This window comes from Erpetoichthys calabaricus, chromosome 8 (genome assembly GCF_900747795.2).
Source record: "Erpetoichthys calabaricus chromosome 8, fErpCal1.3, whole genome shotgun sequence".
Taxonomy (NCBI): Eukaryota; Metazoa; Chordata; class Cladistia; order Polypteriformes; family Polypteridae; genus Erpetoichthys; species Erpetoichthys calabaricus.
Genome location: NC_041401.2, coordinates 121,532,793 through 121,550,959, shown reverse-complemented (window position 1 = coordinate 121,550,959; position 18,167 = coordinate 121,532,793). Strand labels below are relative to the sequence as shown.

The following is an 18,167-nucleotide window of genomic DNA, read 5'->3' as shown; positions in this document are numbered from 1 at the left end:
TAAGCCAAGTGTGCTATCATCATCAGTCTGTTTAGCGTATTTTATCCAGTGGCTGTGAACTCTTGCGGGAAAACATATTGGACATAGAAAGCTTTAGACAGCCACATTTTAAAATAGAAAACTTTCTTTTGAATGGTTGTTCATTCTCATTGCAAAGCATTGCATTTGGATTTACATGTTATGGTTTTTCTAAACTGAACAATTGTGTTATGGTCTTTTTTATACAGCTGTTGATTGCTTTCTGTACAATTTTATTGCAATTTTATGGCAATTGTTTTTTTTTATCATTATATTGTAGCCAACTGCAATCTTTCTCTGCGTCGTATAAACGACAGTCAAGTCAGAGGCACATAGGGCTGAAACAGAAGTTTTTATTTTCCTTTCCAAAAACAAAAATGGAAAAAAGAACAGGGTGTCACATAAGTGGCTTCTTCCCTATGCCCCCAAAAACATCCACCATGCTTCTGCTTTCTTTAATGACACAATAAACACATCGCATATAAAACTATGTACACTATTTTCCAGGGAACTATTTACACTATACATAGCTTTATACAATAAAAAATATCCTAACTTTATAATCATATATCCTTAACAAAAAAAAGAGTAGCATACCTTTCCAAAAACATAAAGGGGAAAAAAGAACAGGGCATCACATAAGGGGCTTCTCCCTTATGCCTATTAAATAATAAATCAATTACAAATTATTGTAAACAAAACTATTCACACAAAATAAATTAAAATAAAAATCAGAAAAAGCTTGGGGAGAGCTGAAAACACCACCTACCCCCAAAAACATCCACCGTGCTTCTGGCAGCAGAGCCAAGAAACGTGGTGCATGCAGGTTGTGAGGTGTAACACTCATTAATGCCTGTACTACAACATATTATACAATCGGTATACTACTAGATATTTAAAGGAGTTAATTAATTTTGTAACATATTACACTTTGCTACAGTATCAATGACATCACTGCACCACTATTTTAAATCAGATTTTCACCATGGACACAGTTTTTGTTGCTTGTTTTTCATGGTCGCAAACTGCATTTAGCAACAAATATCTGTTGCTAGCTCATGTAATCGATGATGGGGTAAATCACAATGTCATTGTGTAGCTTCTAAATAAGATGGCTTTGAGTATCCAAGCTTTCGGATATTTTAAGAAACTTCTCGTAATTTCTCTTTGCTTTTCAATTACTGCTTTGAGATTCTACATCTGCTTTTGGTTTCTGCTTTGTTTCTTTTTGACTAGAGGTTTTTGGAATAACTTTTGGGCTTTGGTAATTAGATATTAGACTGCTGGTGTTTTTGATCTTGGCCTGTCTTTCTGGCCATAATTTTATTATGCTCCCTTTTTCAGTTGTTCACCACTTTTAAATATTCACCTTGAGTGTCATGATCTTGACTTTCATTTATATTTATTCCAGCCTTTTCCTTGGCATCTAAAAATAATGGTGATATCATTTTGGGGATTTTAAAGGTGAAGGAATTAAATGGCATGATTTTTTTTTTATTTGGAATATTTTGGATGGTAATATATTTTTGAAACATGTGATTCGGAAGGGCCCACAAGAGACTACAAGACCTCCTAGCTGAAAGGTGGCAGCACATGGCTGAGGAATCTGAAGCCAGGCTGCTCATTAAAGAACAAGCTTGGGTGTGTTTTATAGAAGACTGGTTTGGTTCCATCAATCCATTTTGGTACTTGAGTTCCAGGAGCCACTGCAGGATGTTTTAGCCTGTTGTGCACCTGTAATAAAAGTTGGATAAACCCTGACCCTGAAATTGACTCTGAGGATTGACCAGTAGTGACAGCAGGATTGAGTTTAAAGCCGCCTTATGATCAGAAGTTTGTCAAGAGGTTTGTTGAGTCAAAGGCTCCACTGGCAGGAGGAAAAGAGGCAAGAATCAGTAAGAGTGTGAGAGAGAGATAGAAGGTGAATATGTAATAGAATGGTGGGCAAATGTATAATTCATCCCACCTAGTGTATAGGGTTTAATGAATAGTTAGGCCAGGAAAGGCTATAGTGTGTTGGTTTGTTTTTGTCTCACTGTGTTCATCCCTCGTTTGTGTTATGTTGCTCATAACAACTCACTTTAATTTACCTTTTTGTCTCTTATGAAATTGCAATATCAGTTACATTTTTAAATTACAGATGCTAATTTTAGGCAGGCTATGAGTTCTTACTAAAAATGTTTTGGAACAATAAAGCTACAGATCCCCACCTGATAAACTTGGAACTGCCATTCTACTAATATTAGTGTTTTACATTTTATTCTTGAATCACATGGTATGCCTTAAAAATGATTTTTGACATTTGTGTAAACCTGTGGAGTAGCACGCCAGATCTATAGATTTATTCATCATGCCACTCCAGTTTGGACAGAACAATACATCACTCACTTACTCACGTCTGGTCTTGATTTCTGGCCTGCTTTGTTCAGTATTGGCAAGGGATGAAGACATGCTTGACGACAGCTAATTAATGACAGCTTTCCCTGAATTGGATTGAGAAAGAGAAATGTCTCCAATTAAATTTAACATCCATCATGTGATTAAAGAAAAATTAAAAATAAAACCTTAAACTTAATGTATTTTATTATCTCCTGCTAGAATCATGGTTCTAGCATGGTGCCTCAGTGACCCTTAGAGTTAGGTTATCAGAAGAGTTGGCTACTAATGACACATTGTTGTAAAGATAGGTGCAGGCAAAGAGCAAGTCAAAAATAAAACTTTCATGAGCCTTGTCTGTAAAAAGGATACCAGGACCCACATCCAGTACTAGCCCTTTGGTGGGGGGCCTTGTTTACCAATTTGTGTGTAACACCAGGTAGGCCAGTCAGGCACATCTTCAAGAAGCTTTATGTCATTGATGTCAGTATCTAAAAAGTGAAGGATGGGAGCCAGACAGATAGTAGGCACAGGAGGAACAGATCTGGATGGGTAGAACTTGGCAGTGGTAACTGGTTCTATGGACAAGAAGCACAGCCTCTTTAACGGGGAAAGAAATAGATCTTGTGTAAGGAGGTTGTAAAACACTAACTAGTTATATTTGGTTTTACTTCTACAAACAGCAATGGCTTTGGAATCAGAATTTTTAACAAAGGGTATCTATAAAGTGGATCCACAATTCTTCAAACTAAATAACAAATCTCATACTCAAGGACACTGATGAAAATGTAGGGGAAGTGTATTTAAAACTAAAACCAGGAAGCACTTCTTCATACAATGTCCATTTGCAATATGGAGTAAACTATTGAGTCATGAAGATTAAGCAGAAACGTTGAAAACCTTTCAAAAAAATTTGGATGAGGTTGTTAAAGCTTCACTAAACCTAACAATGTGCCTGATCTTAATACTGAGAAATCAAGCAACAGACATAAGCGACAAAGCCAGATACAAGGAAAAACATCTAAATAAACAAATCAAGCAATTAAAAATAATAAAATAATCAAATATATATAATCAAAATAATAAATATAATGACTTCAAATATTGACATGTTCAGGCCATGTGACATGCAACAAACATCATTGTCATAAGCAACATTGCCTGGTCATAGATAAACACTAGAAAATGGCAATGCTTCAAAGCAACAAAATGGTGCTGTAATGACATCTCCAAAATAGTGAAAAATATAATCAAAAATAATTGTGTACAAAAGGAGAAAAAATATTCATCAAAACATAATCTGCATGATCCAAAGTAAGTAAAATGCTCATGGGCTTAACCTCCCCACTGATAATTGCCAAAGATGTACGTGAAAGTCAGGGAGAAGAGCATGGTGCCTCTTGAGAGATCAAAGGGCTAAATCGCAGAACTCCCTCTGACAACACCACTGAATAAAACCTCTGCTCGTTTCCTAGTTTATGATTTACCTTCTTCTTCTAAATAATTCATCTCATAATCAGGTATCCAACTAAAGTCTTTGCCCTCTTATTTGTATCTCTTATGCTTCAGCCAGGGTTATAGCCTTGGCTGAGGTTTAGGTTTGGTATATCTGGAGTTTTTGTCATTGTTTATTATGTTTCCAAGTTCCATTAGTTCTGTTTCATGTTCTTTTATACTTAAATAATATGTTTCCTTGGTTATTTTTTCTTTAATAACTATTATCTGTTATGTAGTGTTATGTAGTGGGGCCATCTTGACATCACCACTCCCAAGACTCCTCTCTGGCTATTTAAGCTAGAGAAAAGGAGAATTCAGGAGTTGTGCATTGAAGTTATGTAGGAATCTTGTAAGTATTGTTTTGTTTGGATTTTTCTGGTTGCCTGATATTATTTTTGCTCTATTTATTGGATTAAATGTGTTAATGTGGCTTTACTAAATATTACAGCATTAACCAGCAAGGCTTTTTACATTAACAATCCTATCAGTAATAGGAAAATAGACTTTCTGACATTAAGTGAAAAGTGGCTCAGCTCTGATGGTGCGGCATGGTTAATTCAAGTAGCATCTACGAATTATAGCTTTGTTCATTTGGCTCGCCAAGGCACAAAAGGCAGCAGTTCAGCAAGCATTTACTGAAGACAATTAAGATGTAAAAATGCTAGTTTTGGTACTCGTGCGTCTTTCAAGTATCCCACCATGGTTTTAAAGGAGTGTTGCAGTCTCTCATATTGAACGTTCATAGACTTCCTAAATAGAATGCTTCTTTTCTTGAGGAATTCTCAGACTTAGTATCTATCATAATAACTAACTTTGACATGTTCCTAATTGTAGGAATCAGCATGTCAGCAAGCCCACACATAAGGGAGGACACACCCTGGATTTAATCATTTCAAAGGGATTAAAAGTTGACTTGAGGCAGGTTGTAGATATCAGTATATCGGACCACTTCTGCATATTATTTGATTGATAACTACAACTAATGAGAAGCGTGTTAAAAAACATTATTTTGATACGTATGCAGCTTTGCTGTTTGCTAATATTCTAAACAATCAGTCCAATTGTAGTGCTTACCTTAACAAAGCTAACAGTGTAACCAGTAAAGTGGAAAATTTTAATATCAAAGGTTAGAGCTGCAGCTGACATAGTGGCCCCTGAAAAGACTGTTAAGAAATCCTCCAGCACTATCATACCTGGGAAGACCCAAAGAGTGTCTGATTTAAAGAGAACATGCCAGAGAGCTGAGCTTAAATGGAGGAAAACTAAACTGATAGTTCACTATGAAATATTGAAGGCACAAATAACTGAATATAACAATGCAGCCTGCCTTGAGGGGCAGTCCTATTTCTCTAAAATTATACATGATAATGCTAGTAATACAAGAGTTTTATTCTAAATTATAGATCGTCGTCTAAACCCAACTCACTCAATGGAATACCTCCTAAAAGCAACTAGTGAAAGATGTGAAGCTTTTGCTATATTTTTTATATTTTTAGAGAAAGTATATTAATCATCCAAAGATTCGATGTCGAGATATTGATGAATCTTGGCGTTTTAGACCTTCCTGACTTTCTCGTATACGAAGTATAGGAAAAGTATTGGAACCCTCCAAAAATTCCATTTTGAAATTTTGTTGAATTTTGACATTTTAGACCTCCCTGAGTCCAAAAATACCATTTTTGGAATTATGTATGTATGTGTGTGTACAGTATGTAAACACAATACCTTGAGTACGCTTTCACTTAGGTCAACCAAATTTTGCATATAAGTATTAGGTACAAAACGTAAATTTCTATCAACTCTTGGGCTGTTGCCGTTAACCTGGAAGTGGTACTTTACCTTTTATTCATGCAGCTGCAGAGTCCGATTTATTCAACTTTACTTTTATAATAATTGTTCAATATATTTTAAATTTGTTTTGATTCATTGTTTATGGTTCTTTAATGTACATAATATAAAAATGTAATCATTGTCTTGCAGTTTACTCCTGAAATATCCATCCCCATATCTGAGTATACATGAAAGTCTAGAGGAGACCATTCCCGATTTTATTTAAACAAAAAATACATGATACTAGAAATAATATGGTACTTCTCCCCAAATTTAATCATGTTGAACCGCAACATTCTCTTTTAAGTGAGTTAAATTTTTTCACTGAAATAGATCTACCCAAACTACATAGAATAATTTCTCAGCTGAAACCCTCCACCTGTGTCCCTGACCCAGTAGCAACAGGCTTGTTCAAAGTAATAATAATACATTTTATTTATATAGTGCCTTTCCCATGCTCAAGGCACTTACAGAATATAAGAAAGAACGGCAGGGTATACAGTATATAGCATTGTACAAACCAGATAAATAAATAAAGAAGATTACGACAGTGAATTCAGAGAAAAAGCCTAACAGACAACATAATTGATGGTCTAGCACACACACATACAGGTTACATGAGCATCTTGACAGAGAAGTAAACTGAGAGAAGGGTAGTAAAGTCAAGTAGAGCTAAAAGCCTTCCTGAACAGATGAGTTTTGAGTTGTTTTTTAAAAGAATTCATGGAGTCAGCTGACCTGATTAATTTCGGTAGGTCATTCCAGAGTCTGGGCGCTATACAGCTGAAGGCCTTGTCACCCATGGAGTACAGATTAGTGTGGGGCACAACAAGATTGGCAGAATCAGAGGACCTTAGTGGGCGGGCAGGCACATAGTGATGGAGTAGGTCACTGATGTAGTTTGGCGCGAACTTATTTAAGGCTTTGTAGGTTATTAGTAGGATTTTATATTCGATTCTGTAAGACACAGGGAGCCAGTGAAAGCGGAGTAGGATGGGTGTGATGTGCTCGCTTCTGCTGGTTCGAGTAAGGGCTCTTGCAGCTGAGTTTTGAATAAGCTGGAGCTATGATATAAGATTAGAAGGGGCACCTGCCAGTAGGGAATTACAATAGTCGATGCGGGATGTGATAAAAGCATGGACAAGTTTTTCAGCATTAGAGGAGGAGAGGAAGGAGCGAACACGGGATATGTTATGGAGGGGAAAGTAAGAAAGTTTCTTAATGTGATTTATGTGGGCAGAATAAGAGAGGGAGGAATCAAAAATGACACCAAGATTCTTTGCAGTAGAGGCAGGTCTGATGAGATCACAGCCAAGATGGACTGGGAAGGAGCTCATTTTATTAAGTTGCATTTTAGTTCCAATTTGCAGGAGTTCAGTTTTGTTGCAATTTAATTTTAAAGAGTTCTGCTCCATCCAGGTTTTAATTTCACTAAGGCAGGTTGTGAGCTGAGAAAACTCTGATGAAGTTCCACTTTTAACATTGAAGCAGAGTTGAGTATCATCTGCATAAAAATGATAACCCAGTCCATAGCTACGGATAATATGGCCAATTGGAAGCATGTAAATACAGAAAAGAAGAGGACCGAGGACAGAGCCCTGAGGAACTCCTTGTGTGACTGGCGCTGAGCTGGATCTGCTGTTGCCAAGACTAACAAACTCTAGCCTATCAGTCAGATAGGACTTAAACCACTGGAGGGCAGTGCCAGAGATACCCAGCATGTTCTCCATTCTGGACAGTGGAATGTCATGTCTGACAGTGTCAAATGCTGCACTGAGGTCTAATAGAATTAATATGCTGGTTTGTCCAGAGTCTGCTGCCATAAGCAAATCATTGGTTACCCGTAGCAGAGCAGTTTCACAGCTGTGCCGCACCCTGAAACCAGACTGAAAGTGTTCCATCAATTTATTAGAGGTTAGGTAATTGGTGAGTTGGGAAGTTATAACACACTCAAGAACTTTTGACAGGAAAGGTAAGTGGGAAATAGGCCGGAAATTGTTAAGATTGTCAGCATCAAGACCAGACTTTTTTAACATTGGGGTTATAGAAGCAGTTTTAAAAGTGAGCAGTACAAACCCAGTGTCGAGGGATGACTTTATTATTGTTGTAACAGTCGGGATTTTGGCATGAAGGCAGGATTTAAGTAGTGTGCTGGGGATGGGGTCCAGTACACAAGTAGTTGGCTTTATTGTACAAAGCATGTTATTAACAAAAGCAGATGTGACTGGTGAGAACTTAGAGAATGAGCTGAATGGAGTGGAAAAACAGGGAGAGATATAAACAGATGATGTTTTTATGTTAGTTGAATTATTTACATCTTTAATTTTGTTGCGGAAAAAGTGGAGGGATTCCTCACAGACTTCAGTAGAAGAGGTAGTTGGGCAGATGCGGGTTGGAGTAGTTTATTAACTACAGAGAACAAAACCCTTGAGTTATCATGGTCACTTTCTATTCTTCTACCATAGTGGGTGTTCTTGGCAGCAGTTAGTGCTTTTCTGTAAGCTCTTTGGTGGTCAGAGAAAGCCTGGATGTGCACGGTGAGGCCAGTCTTACGTGACATTCTCTCAAGGCGTCGGCCAGCTGCTTTCATAGATCGCAATTCTGAATTATACCAAGGAGCTGAACGTTTAAAGGAAACCTCCTTATGTTTTAAAGGAGCTATTTTATCTAATGCTGAATGAAGAGCTGAGTTATAGTGGTCAACAAGACTATCTAGTGTTGATGGAATAGGTGCAGACAGTAAAAGATCAGAAATGGATCCAGAAAGGATAGAGGGACAGATATTTTTAAGGTTTCTTTAAGAAATTTGTCATTTACAGGTAAGAGGAGGGAAAGGCAGTGAGACAGTGAAAAATACTGCTTTATGGTCAGAGAGTCCCAAATCAGTGCTGTAAATGTTGGCAACAGATAGTCCAGAAGTGCAGATCAGGTCCAGTATATGACCACCAGAGTGGGTGGGAAAATCAACATGTTGTGTCAAGTCAAAACAGTCCAGTAAGGATAGATATTCATTTCTCAGTTTAGATACAGTAATGTCAATATGGATATTGAAATCACCAAGAAGGATAATTCTCTCAATTAATGGTTTACAGTACTTGATATAGTGAACTCATCATTAGATACGAGGGTCTTCCCTGACTGTCTAAAGATTGTAGTTGCTAAACCCCTGCTCAAGAAAAATGATCTTGACGATTCTGTCTTTGACAACTTTAGAGCAATTTCTAACCTGCCTTTCTTAAGTAATATTCTAGGCAGTTTTTAAGCAGCTAAATTATTATTTGATTAAACATTCTATTTTTGACAAGTTCCAGCCAGGTTTTAGAATAAAACATAGTACAGAAACTGTGCTGATTAAAATAGTAAATGATTTGCAGGTTATTGCTGACAGATGCCATATATCTGTTCATGTTTTCTTAGACTTGAGTGCAGCATTTGACACCATAAACCACATTATTCTTATAAATCACCTTAGGCAATGGGTGGGCTTCTCCTGCAGCGTCTTAAATTGGTTTCAGTTTTACTTATCAGGTAGAAAATTCTTTTTAGTTGTGGTGATTGTACTTTGAAGATCCATGATATTGTATATGGTGTATGTACCACAAGGATCTATTCTGAGTCCACTGTTTTTTTCAATCTATATGATTCCTTTAAGACAGATTATCTCAAAACACAAGGTGAGCTACTACAGCTATGCAGATGACACCCAGCTTTATTTATCAATAGCACCTGATGACACTGATGCTCTTGGCTCTCTGATCCAATGTCCAATAGCAATGGTATTGGATATAAATTTGATTCATTAGATTTAAAAGTAGGTGGAGGTAAAGAATTTAGAGTTGATTATTGACTCTGACCTGAATTTTAAATCTCATACTAACCAGATTACTAGGACTGCATTTCTTCACTTAAGGAATATAGCAAAAGTTAGACCTCTTATAGCATTACAAAATGCTAAAAAAATTAATTTACGCTTTTGTTTTTAGTTGACTAGATTACTGTAATACACTCCTAACAGGACAACCTACAAAAGATGTCAATTGGTTGCAATTTGTGCAGAATGCAGCAGCCAGAATATTAACTAGAATAAGATCTGACCACATCTCACCAGTTTTAGCTTCATTACATTGGTTACCCTCGTCATTTACAATTGACTTTAAAATACTTCTATCCATCCATCCATCCATTGTCTCCTGCTTATCCGAGGTCGGGTCGCGGGGGCAGCAGCTTGAGCAGAGATGCCCAGACTTCCCTCTCCCCGGCCACTTCTTCTAGCTCTTCCGGGAGAATCCCAAGGCGTTCCCAGGCCAGCCGAGAGACATAGTCCCTCCAGCGTGTCCTGGGTCTTCCCCGGGGCCTCTTCCCAGTTAGACATGCCCGGAACACCTCACCAGGGAGGCGTCCAGGAGGCATCCTGATCAGATGCCCGAGCCACCTCATCTGACTCCTCTCGATGCGGAGGAGCAGCGGCTCTACTCTGAGCCCCTCCTGGATGACTGAGCTTCTCACCCTATCTTTAAGGGAAAGCCCAGACACCCTGCGGAGGAAACTCATTTCAGCCGCTTGTATTCGCGATCTCGTTCTTTCGGTCACTACCCATAGCTCATGACCATAGGTGAGTGTAGGAACATAGATAGACTGGTAAACTGAGAGCTTCGCCTTGCGGCTCAGCTCCTTTTTCACCACGACAGACCGATGCAGCGCCCGCATTACTGCGGATGCCGCACCGATCCGCCTGTCGATCTCACGCTCCATTCTTCCCTCACTCGTGAACAAGACCCCGAGATACTTGAACTCCTCCACTTGGGGCAGGATCTCGCTACCAACCCTGAGAGGGCACTCCACCCTTTTCCGGCTGAGGACCATGGTCTCGGATTTGGAGGTGCTGATTCTCATCCCAGCCGCTTCACACTCGGCTGCGAACCGATCCAGAGAGAGCTGAAGATCACGGCCTGATGAAGCAAACAGGACAACATCATCTGCAAAAAGCAGTGACCCAATCCTGAGCCCACCAAACCGGACCCCCTCAATGCCCTGGCTGCGCCTAGAAATTCTGTCCGTAAAAGTTATGAACAGAATCGGTGACAAAGGGCAGCCCTGGCGGAGTCCAACTCTCACTGGAAACGGGTTCGACTTACTGCCGGCAATGCGGACCAAGCTCTGGCACCGATCGTACAGGGACCGAACAGCCCTTATCAGGGGGGCCGGTACCCCATACTCTCGGAGTACCCCCCACAGGATTCCCCGAGGGACACGGTCGAATGCCTTTTCCAAGTCCACAAAACACATGTAGACTGGTTGGGCGAACTCCTATGCACCCTCCAGGACCCTGCTAAGGGTATAGAGCTGGTCCGCTGTTCCGCGACCAGGATGAAAACCACACTGTTCCTCCTGAATCCGAGGCTCGACTATCCGACGGACCCTCCTCTCCAGGACCCCTGAATAGACTTTTCCAGGAAGGCTGAGGAGTGTGATCCCTCTGTAGTTGGAACACACCCTCCGATCCCCCTTCTTAAAGAGGGGGACCACCACCCCGGTCTGCCAATCCAGAGGCACTGTCCCTGATGTCCATGTGATGTTGCAGAGGCGTGTCAACCAAGACAGTCCTACAACATCCAGAGCCTTGAGGAACTCCGGGCGTATCTCATCCACCCCCGGGGCCCTGCCACCAAGGAGTTTTTTGACCACCTCGGTGACCTCAGTCCCAGAGATGGGGGAGCCCACCTCTGAGTCCCCAGGTTCTGCTTCCTCATTGGAAGGCATGTTAATGGGATTGAGGAGGTCTTCGAAGTACTCCCCCCACCGACCCACAACATCCCGAGTCGAGGTCAGCAGCGCACCATCCCCACCATATACAGTATTTACACTGCACTGCTTCCCCTTCTTGAGACGCCGGATGGTGGACCAGAATCTCCTCGAAGCCATCCGAAACTCGTTCTCCATGGCCTCCCCAAACTCCTCCCACGCCCGAGTTTTTGCCTCAGCAACCACCAAAGCCGCATTCCGCTTGGCCTGCCGGTACCTATCAGCTGCCTCCAGGGTCCCACAGGACAAAAGGGTCCTGTAGGACTCCTTCTTCAGCTTGACGGCATCCTTCACCGCTGGTGTCCACCAACGGGTTCGGGGATTGCCGCCACGACAGGCACCGACCACCTTACGGCCACAGCTCCGGTCAGCCGCCTCAACAATAGAGGCACGGAACATGGCCCATTCGGACTCAATGTCTCCCACCTCCCTCGGGATGTGGTCGAAGTTCTGCCGGAGGTGGGAGTTGAAGCTACTTCTGACAGGGGGCTCTGCCAGACGTTCCCAGCAGACCCTCACAACACGTTTGGGCCTACCACACCTGACCGGCATCCTCCCCCACCATCGAAGCCAACTCACCACCACAAAAATACTTCTAGTGGAGTATAAAGCCTTATATAATCTTGCAGCTTCCTATATTTTGGAATGTCTGATTCCCCCTACACTCCAAGTTGTAACCTTAGATCTTCTAATGGTGGTCTGCTTATAATTCCAAGAGCCAAGATTAAAAGAAGTGGTGAGGCGGCCTGTTCTTGTTATGCTCTTAAAATCTGTAATACTTTACCAAGAGAAATCCATCAGGCTAATACTGTGGAACATTTAAAAAAAAATGCTAAACACCAAGTATTTTAATTTGGCTTTTTTGTTGCTACATTTTAGTTGTACTCCTTATAGACTATATAGGCATAGAATTATTATATTCTTCAGGGATTTGCAATCTTTAATAATGTCTGCTTTCATCAGTTGTCTTCTGGTTCACCCCCTGATCAAGGCACCATGCAGCCACTTGTAGTGCTGGAATGAAGGCAGGTGCCTTAGCTGTCCATGAGACCAACTTCATTCAATCCTCTCAAATGAAGGCTGAAAAAAAGAGGAATGAATTCAGTATATCTATGTTAGGTAGAATGCCCAGAGGGGACTGGGTGATCTATTGGCATTGGAACCCCTGCAGATTTTGTTTTTCTCTTCAGCTTAACTGGAGCTTTTTTTCTGTCCTCCCAGGCATCTGACCTCATCACCAGACTCATATTTAGATACTAACATCATGATATTGTTTATAGGGAGGCTTTTCTTCTACTTGATATGTATCTGTTTTTAAGATAGTATAGACTTATGTTTTTTCTTTGTTACTTATTCTTTAATACTATTGTCTAGCCTTATTTGTTTTTCTTTTCTTGTAACTGTCTCCTTAACATCTTGTAAAGCACTTTGAACTAAATTGTTTGTATGAAAATGTGCTGTATAAATAAATGTAGTTATTCTGTTGGGTTGTGCTTTGTGTCTTGTTTGCTTGGATTGTCTTGTGATGCAACTCTTTTTCACTATTTTGAGATTTTTCTGGTATTTTTCCCTTTTTGAAATAAATCACCATTTATAAAGATTTCTTGATTCATTTGTGTCCTCAAGCTGAAGGCTTTTGTGGTTTCCTTTCCGTTGGGAGACATCATAGATATTAGAGGTCTGTTAAAGGCATTTTGAATTTGAAAACCAGTTTCCCCATTTCTGGTCCTGGATAGGCCACAGCCTCAGGCAGTATTGTGGGATGTGACGGGAGTGGGGTGAGGCTAGTCTGAACACAACAGATGAGGTCTTAGTGCGATGTGGTGTCTATTTGAAGGGCTCATGCCCTTTTCACTATGATCCTGACTCCAAATCATAACACCATCAACATTGTTACAGCTTTTTAGTGCGTGGATTTATGTCAGGACCATTTCGTTCAAAACTGAAAAATCAAACAGTCCAAGTGAGTTTTAAAAGTTTACGTATTGCTAGCTGCATGAAAATGGAGTATAGTTTGGCATATATACTTTGTGGAATTTCATTTCATAATGTTTCATTTACTTTTTCCATTCAGAGCCATGCACAAGCGGTCAAGAAGGACTAAGAGGTTTATTTTCAGTTATGTTTCTGTACCTCTGTCAGGATTGCCTTTAATCCTTCTACATACAGTATATACAAGAACAAATGCACTACCTAGAACCCATAGTAAGGCAGAAGCATGGTTTTAATGGTTGAACCCCATTCCCAGCTCTTTATGCTTTCTTTGAAAATGACAGCAAGTGAATGATAAAGTTCAAATTGTCTCCTCTGCACAGAGCTTAAGCTCTTGGCCTTGTCAAGGCTGTTCCCTTATGCACTCCAGCTCCAGAGATACAGTACAGTATGTAGGATCTACTGTGGGGAATACTTGAATTTACAATCAGTGGTTATTTTGGCCAGCTGAAGATGAAGTTCAACCAAATCATGCAGCAAGACAGTGATCCCTAACTTAAGCGCCTTGACATAATCCTGTGCCAAATGTTGAAATGTGACTTGAAATAAGAAATACGTTCTGGAAGACCCAATGTTGAAAAAGCCAGAGCTCGTGTTCAGTAAAAGACTTCCATTTCACCAAGTTCATTTCATCATTTCATTTCAGCTGAGGTGGACTCGAAGCGAGTACCTATAGGTTGATTTCTTTTTTCATAGAGGCATGTGGTGTGATTTCTGTGTGGGGAAAAATGTAGAGCCATTTGGAACATATTTTCTTTTTTCTTTTTTTTTGTTTATACCTGAAGAACTCTCATACTCATTCATGTATTTTTTATCTGTTGTTTTTTTATTTTAATTTCTTTAAAATCAAAACTCATGTACTGTATTAAAATGAAAAAAAAAAAGTTTAGGTAGTGTTTCATTTCATATTGTTTATCTATCCATTATCTAACCCGCTATATCCTAACTACAGGGTCACGGGGGTCTGCTGGAGCCAATCCCAGCCAACACAGGGCACAAGGCAGGAAACAAACCCCGGGTAGGGCGCCAGCCCACCGCAGGACACACACACACACACACACACTAGGGACAATTTTGAACCTGCATGTCTTTGGACTGTGGGAGGAAACCCACGCAGACACGGGGAGAACATGCAAACTCCACGCAGGTAGGACCCGGGAAGCGAACCCGGGTCTCCTAACTGCGAGGCAGCAGCACTACCCCTACGAATAAATTACACACCCAAAAATAAAGGTCTGTTATTCTATTTATGTAATAAAAGAGCTGAAAATATGTGAACAATAGTGAGTAAAATACTCCAGTTTTTTAAAGGAAAATATTTATATGATTCAAAAGTAGCAATTAAATAAAATACAGAAAAAATTGGTGCTTTGAAACTACATAACCAAGACATTTTATGATGCCCAACCATGGAATCAATTTTCTTTTCTGAAAAGAAAAGCAATTATTGTGCCAAGTTTAGATTTCATATCCCATAGCACTTAAATTTTGAAGAAGAAAGAAAGAAAGAAAGAAAGAAAGAAAGAAAGAAAGAAAGAAAGAAAGAAAGAAAGAAAGAAAGAAAGAACTCACTTACTTTATTTGTCCCCAGGGAAACATTTGCCTTAAAAAATATATGCACAAACACTATAGTCTGAACGCTCACCAGAATGACTAAACAGGAAGAAAATAAAAAAGAAAGACAGCAAACTTCTGAGTAGGCAGTTACAGTGAGGTATTCCACAGTCGTATTGCTGTTGGTAGCATTTTCTGATAACTTCTGCTGAATGATTTGTAACTTGCAAAAGTCCTTATATGTATGGGATGAGTTTCCCTTAGTGCCACTAGTTACCCACTTATGAGGTATGCAAGGGAAAAATGGACTGGCTGCCCTTCCTGGTATTCTCACAAGGGTTCCACATAATGTCCCATATTAGCTTGGAAAACATCAATACAATTATAAAGCTATTTTTTTTATCTGCCCTGCCTGACTCAAGTCTGCATTGGTAGGGCCTCCTGTGATTTATGAAGGGTATTGCTACCTCTATTTCTGTTACAGTGTACATGGGGTACCTGAACCTGTTCATCACTGATTGATGGTCTCTCTGTGTTCTCTGCTAATTATTCTGTTCATCTTCTAGGCCACAGAATGGGTCAATGATCCTGTACAACAGAAAGAAGGTCAAATACCGGAAAGATGGGTACTGCTGGAAGAAACGAAAAGATGGCAAAACTACAAGGGAAGATCACATGAAACTGAAGGTCCAGGGTGTAGAGGTAAGAATTTTGTGGGAGGACATCACTGACGATTTCCTGCTTGGTTTTACATACTTGTCACTTCTGCATCATTGTGAACAGAGTGGACTTGGGAGATCAGATTTTTTTGCAGAACTAAAAATGAAAAGAAATGCTGCTCAATCTGAGCAATGCTTGTGCCAGGCAGATATGTTCTTCGTTATCTCACTCAGTTGTGCTGATACATATCTTCTGTCCCACTTTAATATCTGATGCTCAGTGTGGCACTTTTCATTGCTAAACATCTCCACATAAACATGTAAAGTACTGGCCTGCTCAGGGGTGCAGCTTTCATTGAGAACATCCTTCTCACATGTGTTGAAGGTTTGTGCCACACATTTTTAAAAGGTTTGAAATATGGGAGACCCAGGAAGATGCCCTAATTAACCCCTTGGATGGCTAAAAGATTAAAAATTATAAGAGTGGATGGGGGACCCCAGAAATAATTTTTTCAAAGCATGCTATGATGTTATATATTACTTACTGTCTATTACTGTGTTTTAGAGAAAGTGTGGTAGCAGCTGGCAGGCAGCTCTGTACAGGCTGGAAAGGAAAGCTGCTGACTGTGAGAGCTTCTGGCATCTGGAGGGGCAGCAGCCTATCCAGCAGAGAAGGACAACCCTTGAAAGGATTTAAGAATGAGGGCAGAGTCTTTGGTAGAAAAAGTATAATAGGTGTCCCACACAGCTGTTAGTGCTTGTCTTGCTCTCAGTGTTGTTGAAGCGAGTGATCGTAGATAGCAGAATTCATTGTGATTGCTGATACAGTGATACTGATGGTGTTCATGTCCATGCTCTTAACTAACTAAAGCTGCAGTGCAAGTCTGCTGCAGGGTGTGAAATTGGTTCACAGCACACAATTGCCTCAATCTGCATGATAAAATAGCCATTTTAATGTTGTACATACAGTATGTGTCATGAAAAGCGTCTGTTCTGTGCATTGTTGGTCAAAAGCGCAAGACAGTGTGACTTCTGTTTGCAGATTGTGTGTCCATATATAATTTGCTTGTCTACTTAAGATATGTACTGTATATTTCATACTTCTAAATCCCTTTATGAGGTGTACTTTTCAAACCTCCCATTGTGTACTCAAATCTTACTTTAATATTTCATTTGCCACAAATGTGCTTAAGCCTGTAGCCCGTCCTGGCCCCTCTCTAAAAATTCAGCTGATTCTGCATTATCTGCTCTTCCACCTAGTTTGGTATCATCCACAAGCTTAACTAACTTATTGAGTATATCTTCCATCCATTTTACAACCCGCTGAATCCGAACACAGGGTCACGGGGGGTCTGCTGGAGCCAATCCCAGCCAACACAGGGCACAAGGCAGGAAACAATCCTGGGCAGGGTGCCAACCCACCGCAGCTTATTGAGTATATTTTTCTCCATATCATTTTTATGTATTAAAAAGAGCAGTGGCCCCAGTGCTGATTCCTGAAGGACAAAATTGTTAACATCGCCTCATTTTGAAAACGTTCCCCTCACCATAACCCTTTGCTTCCTGTGTTTGCCTCAATTTAGTACCCACCTACACACCAAGCTTCAGATTCTTATTTTTTATAGATTGAGCACTAACCTTTCATGTGGTGCCTTCTGAAAATCAAGATAAATAATAACATGTGCCCTCGCCTATAATATGCTTTTGTTACTTTCTCATAGAATTCCAGTATATTAAAACACAACCTTAACTAGTAGCATTCTACAAAGCTAATATTTTGTATATTTCATAGTAAGATTTCAGTGTTCATCCAGCACTAAAGAACTAATATAATCTCCTGATTACCCCTTGATTTCTCACACTGTACTTGAAATATTAAGTATATCTGCCTGATTTTTAATATAAAGAGTAACAATTCCCCCCACATAGGATATGGTATCAAGCAAAATATAAGTAAAGACATGACCCTCAAGAGTAGTTTCCTTTCAAAATGTCGAAGAGAGAAGCTTCCCAAATAACTATACAGATGGAACATCCCTTTATAAAATCCCCTACATCTGTCAAGTTAAAGTTAAACCAATGACTCTGTCATTATAGTTTGAGTTGTATCTTCATCACAGCCATAGAGGTTCTTGATCTCCTTTCACTCCTCTTTTCCTTTTTCTTCTGACAAATAAACAGAACTCTGACTTGACATCTGTCTGATTGGAAGTTTTCTTTGGATGTTGCACTACCACAATTAGAATTGACACAGTAATTTATAACTGTGATTGCAAGCATTTAAAGGGAGGAAAATGTTTTAGTGCACATTCATTTTCTTGTGAGTAAGGGAGTTGTTTACTGTAGGAATAATAGGCCCGAGAAATCAGTACAAGTGTATAATAGTAATACAGTTTTTGTAACTTGGCAGGTGAAAGTGAAGTATGCTGTCCTGTGGCA

General features: G+C 39.9%; 1 protein-coding gene across 12 annotated transcripts in view; it reads left to right on the top strand.

Moving 5' to 3' along the window:
- LOC114656015 (calmodulin-binding transcription activator 1-like) overlaps window positions 1-18,167 on the top strand; it is a 559,017-nt gene that overhangs the window by 358,978 nt on the left and 181,872 nt on the right. For all 12 annotated transcript variants that reach the window (XM_051930419.1, XM_051930418.1, XM_051930414.1 and 9 more), the window contains one exon: window positions 15,636-15,771. In XM_051930419.1, the coding sequence (XP_051786379.1) occupies window positions 15,636-15,771 (136 nt within the window). The remainder of the gene's footprint in view (window positions 1-15,635; window positions 15,772-18,167) is intronic.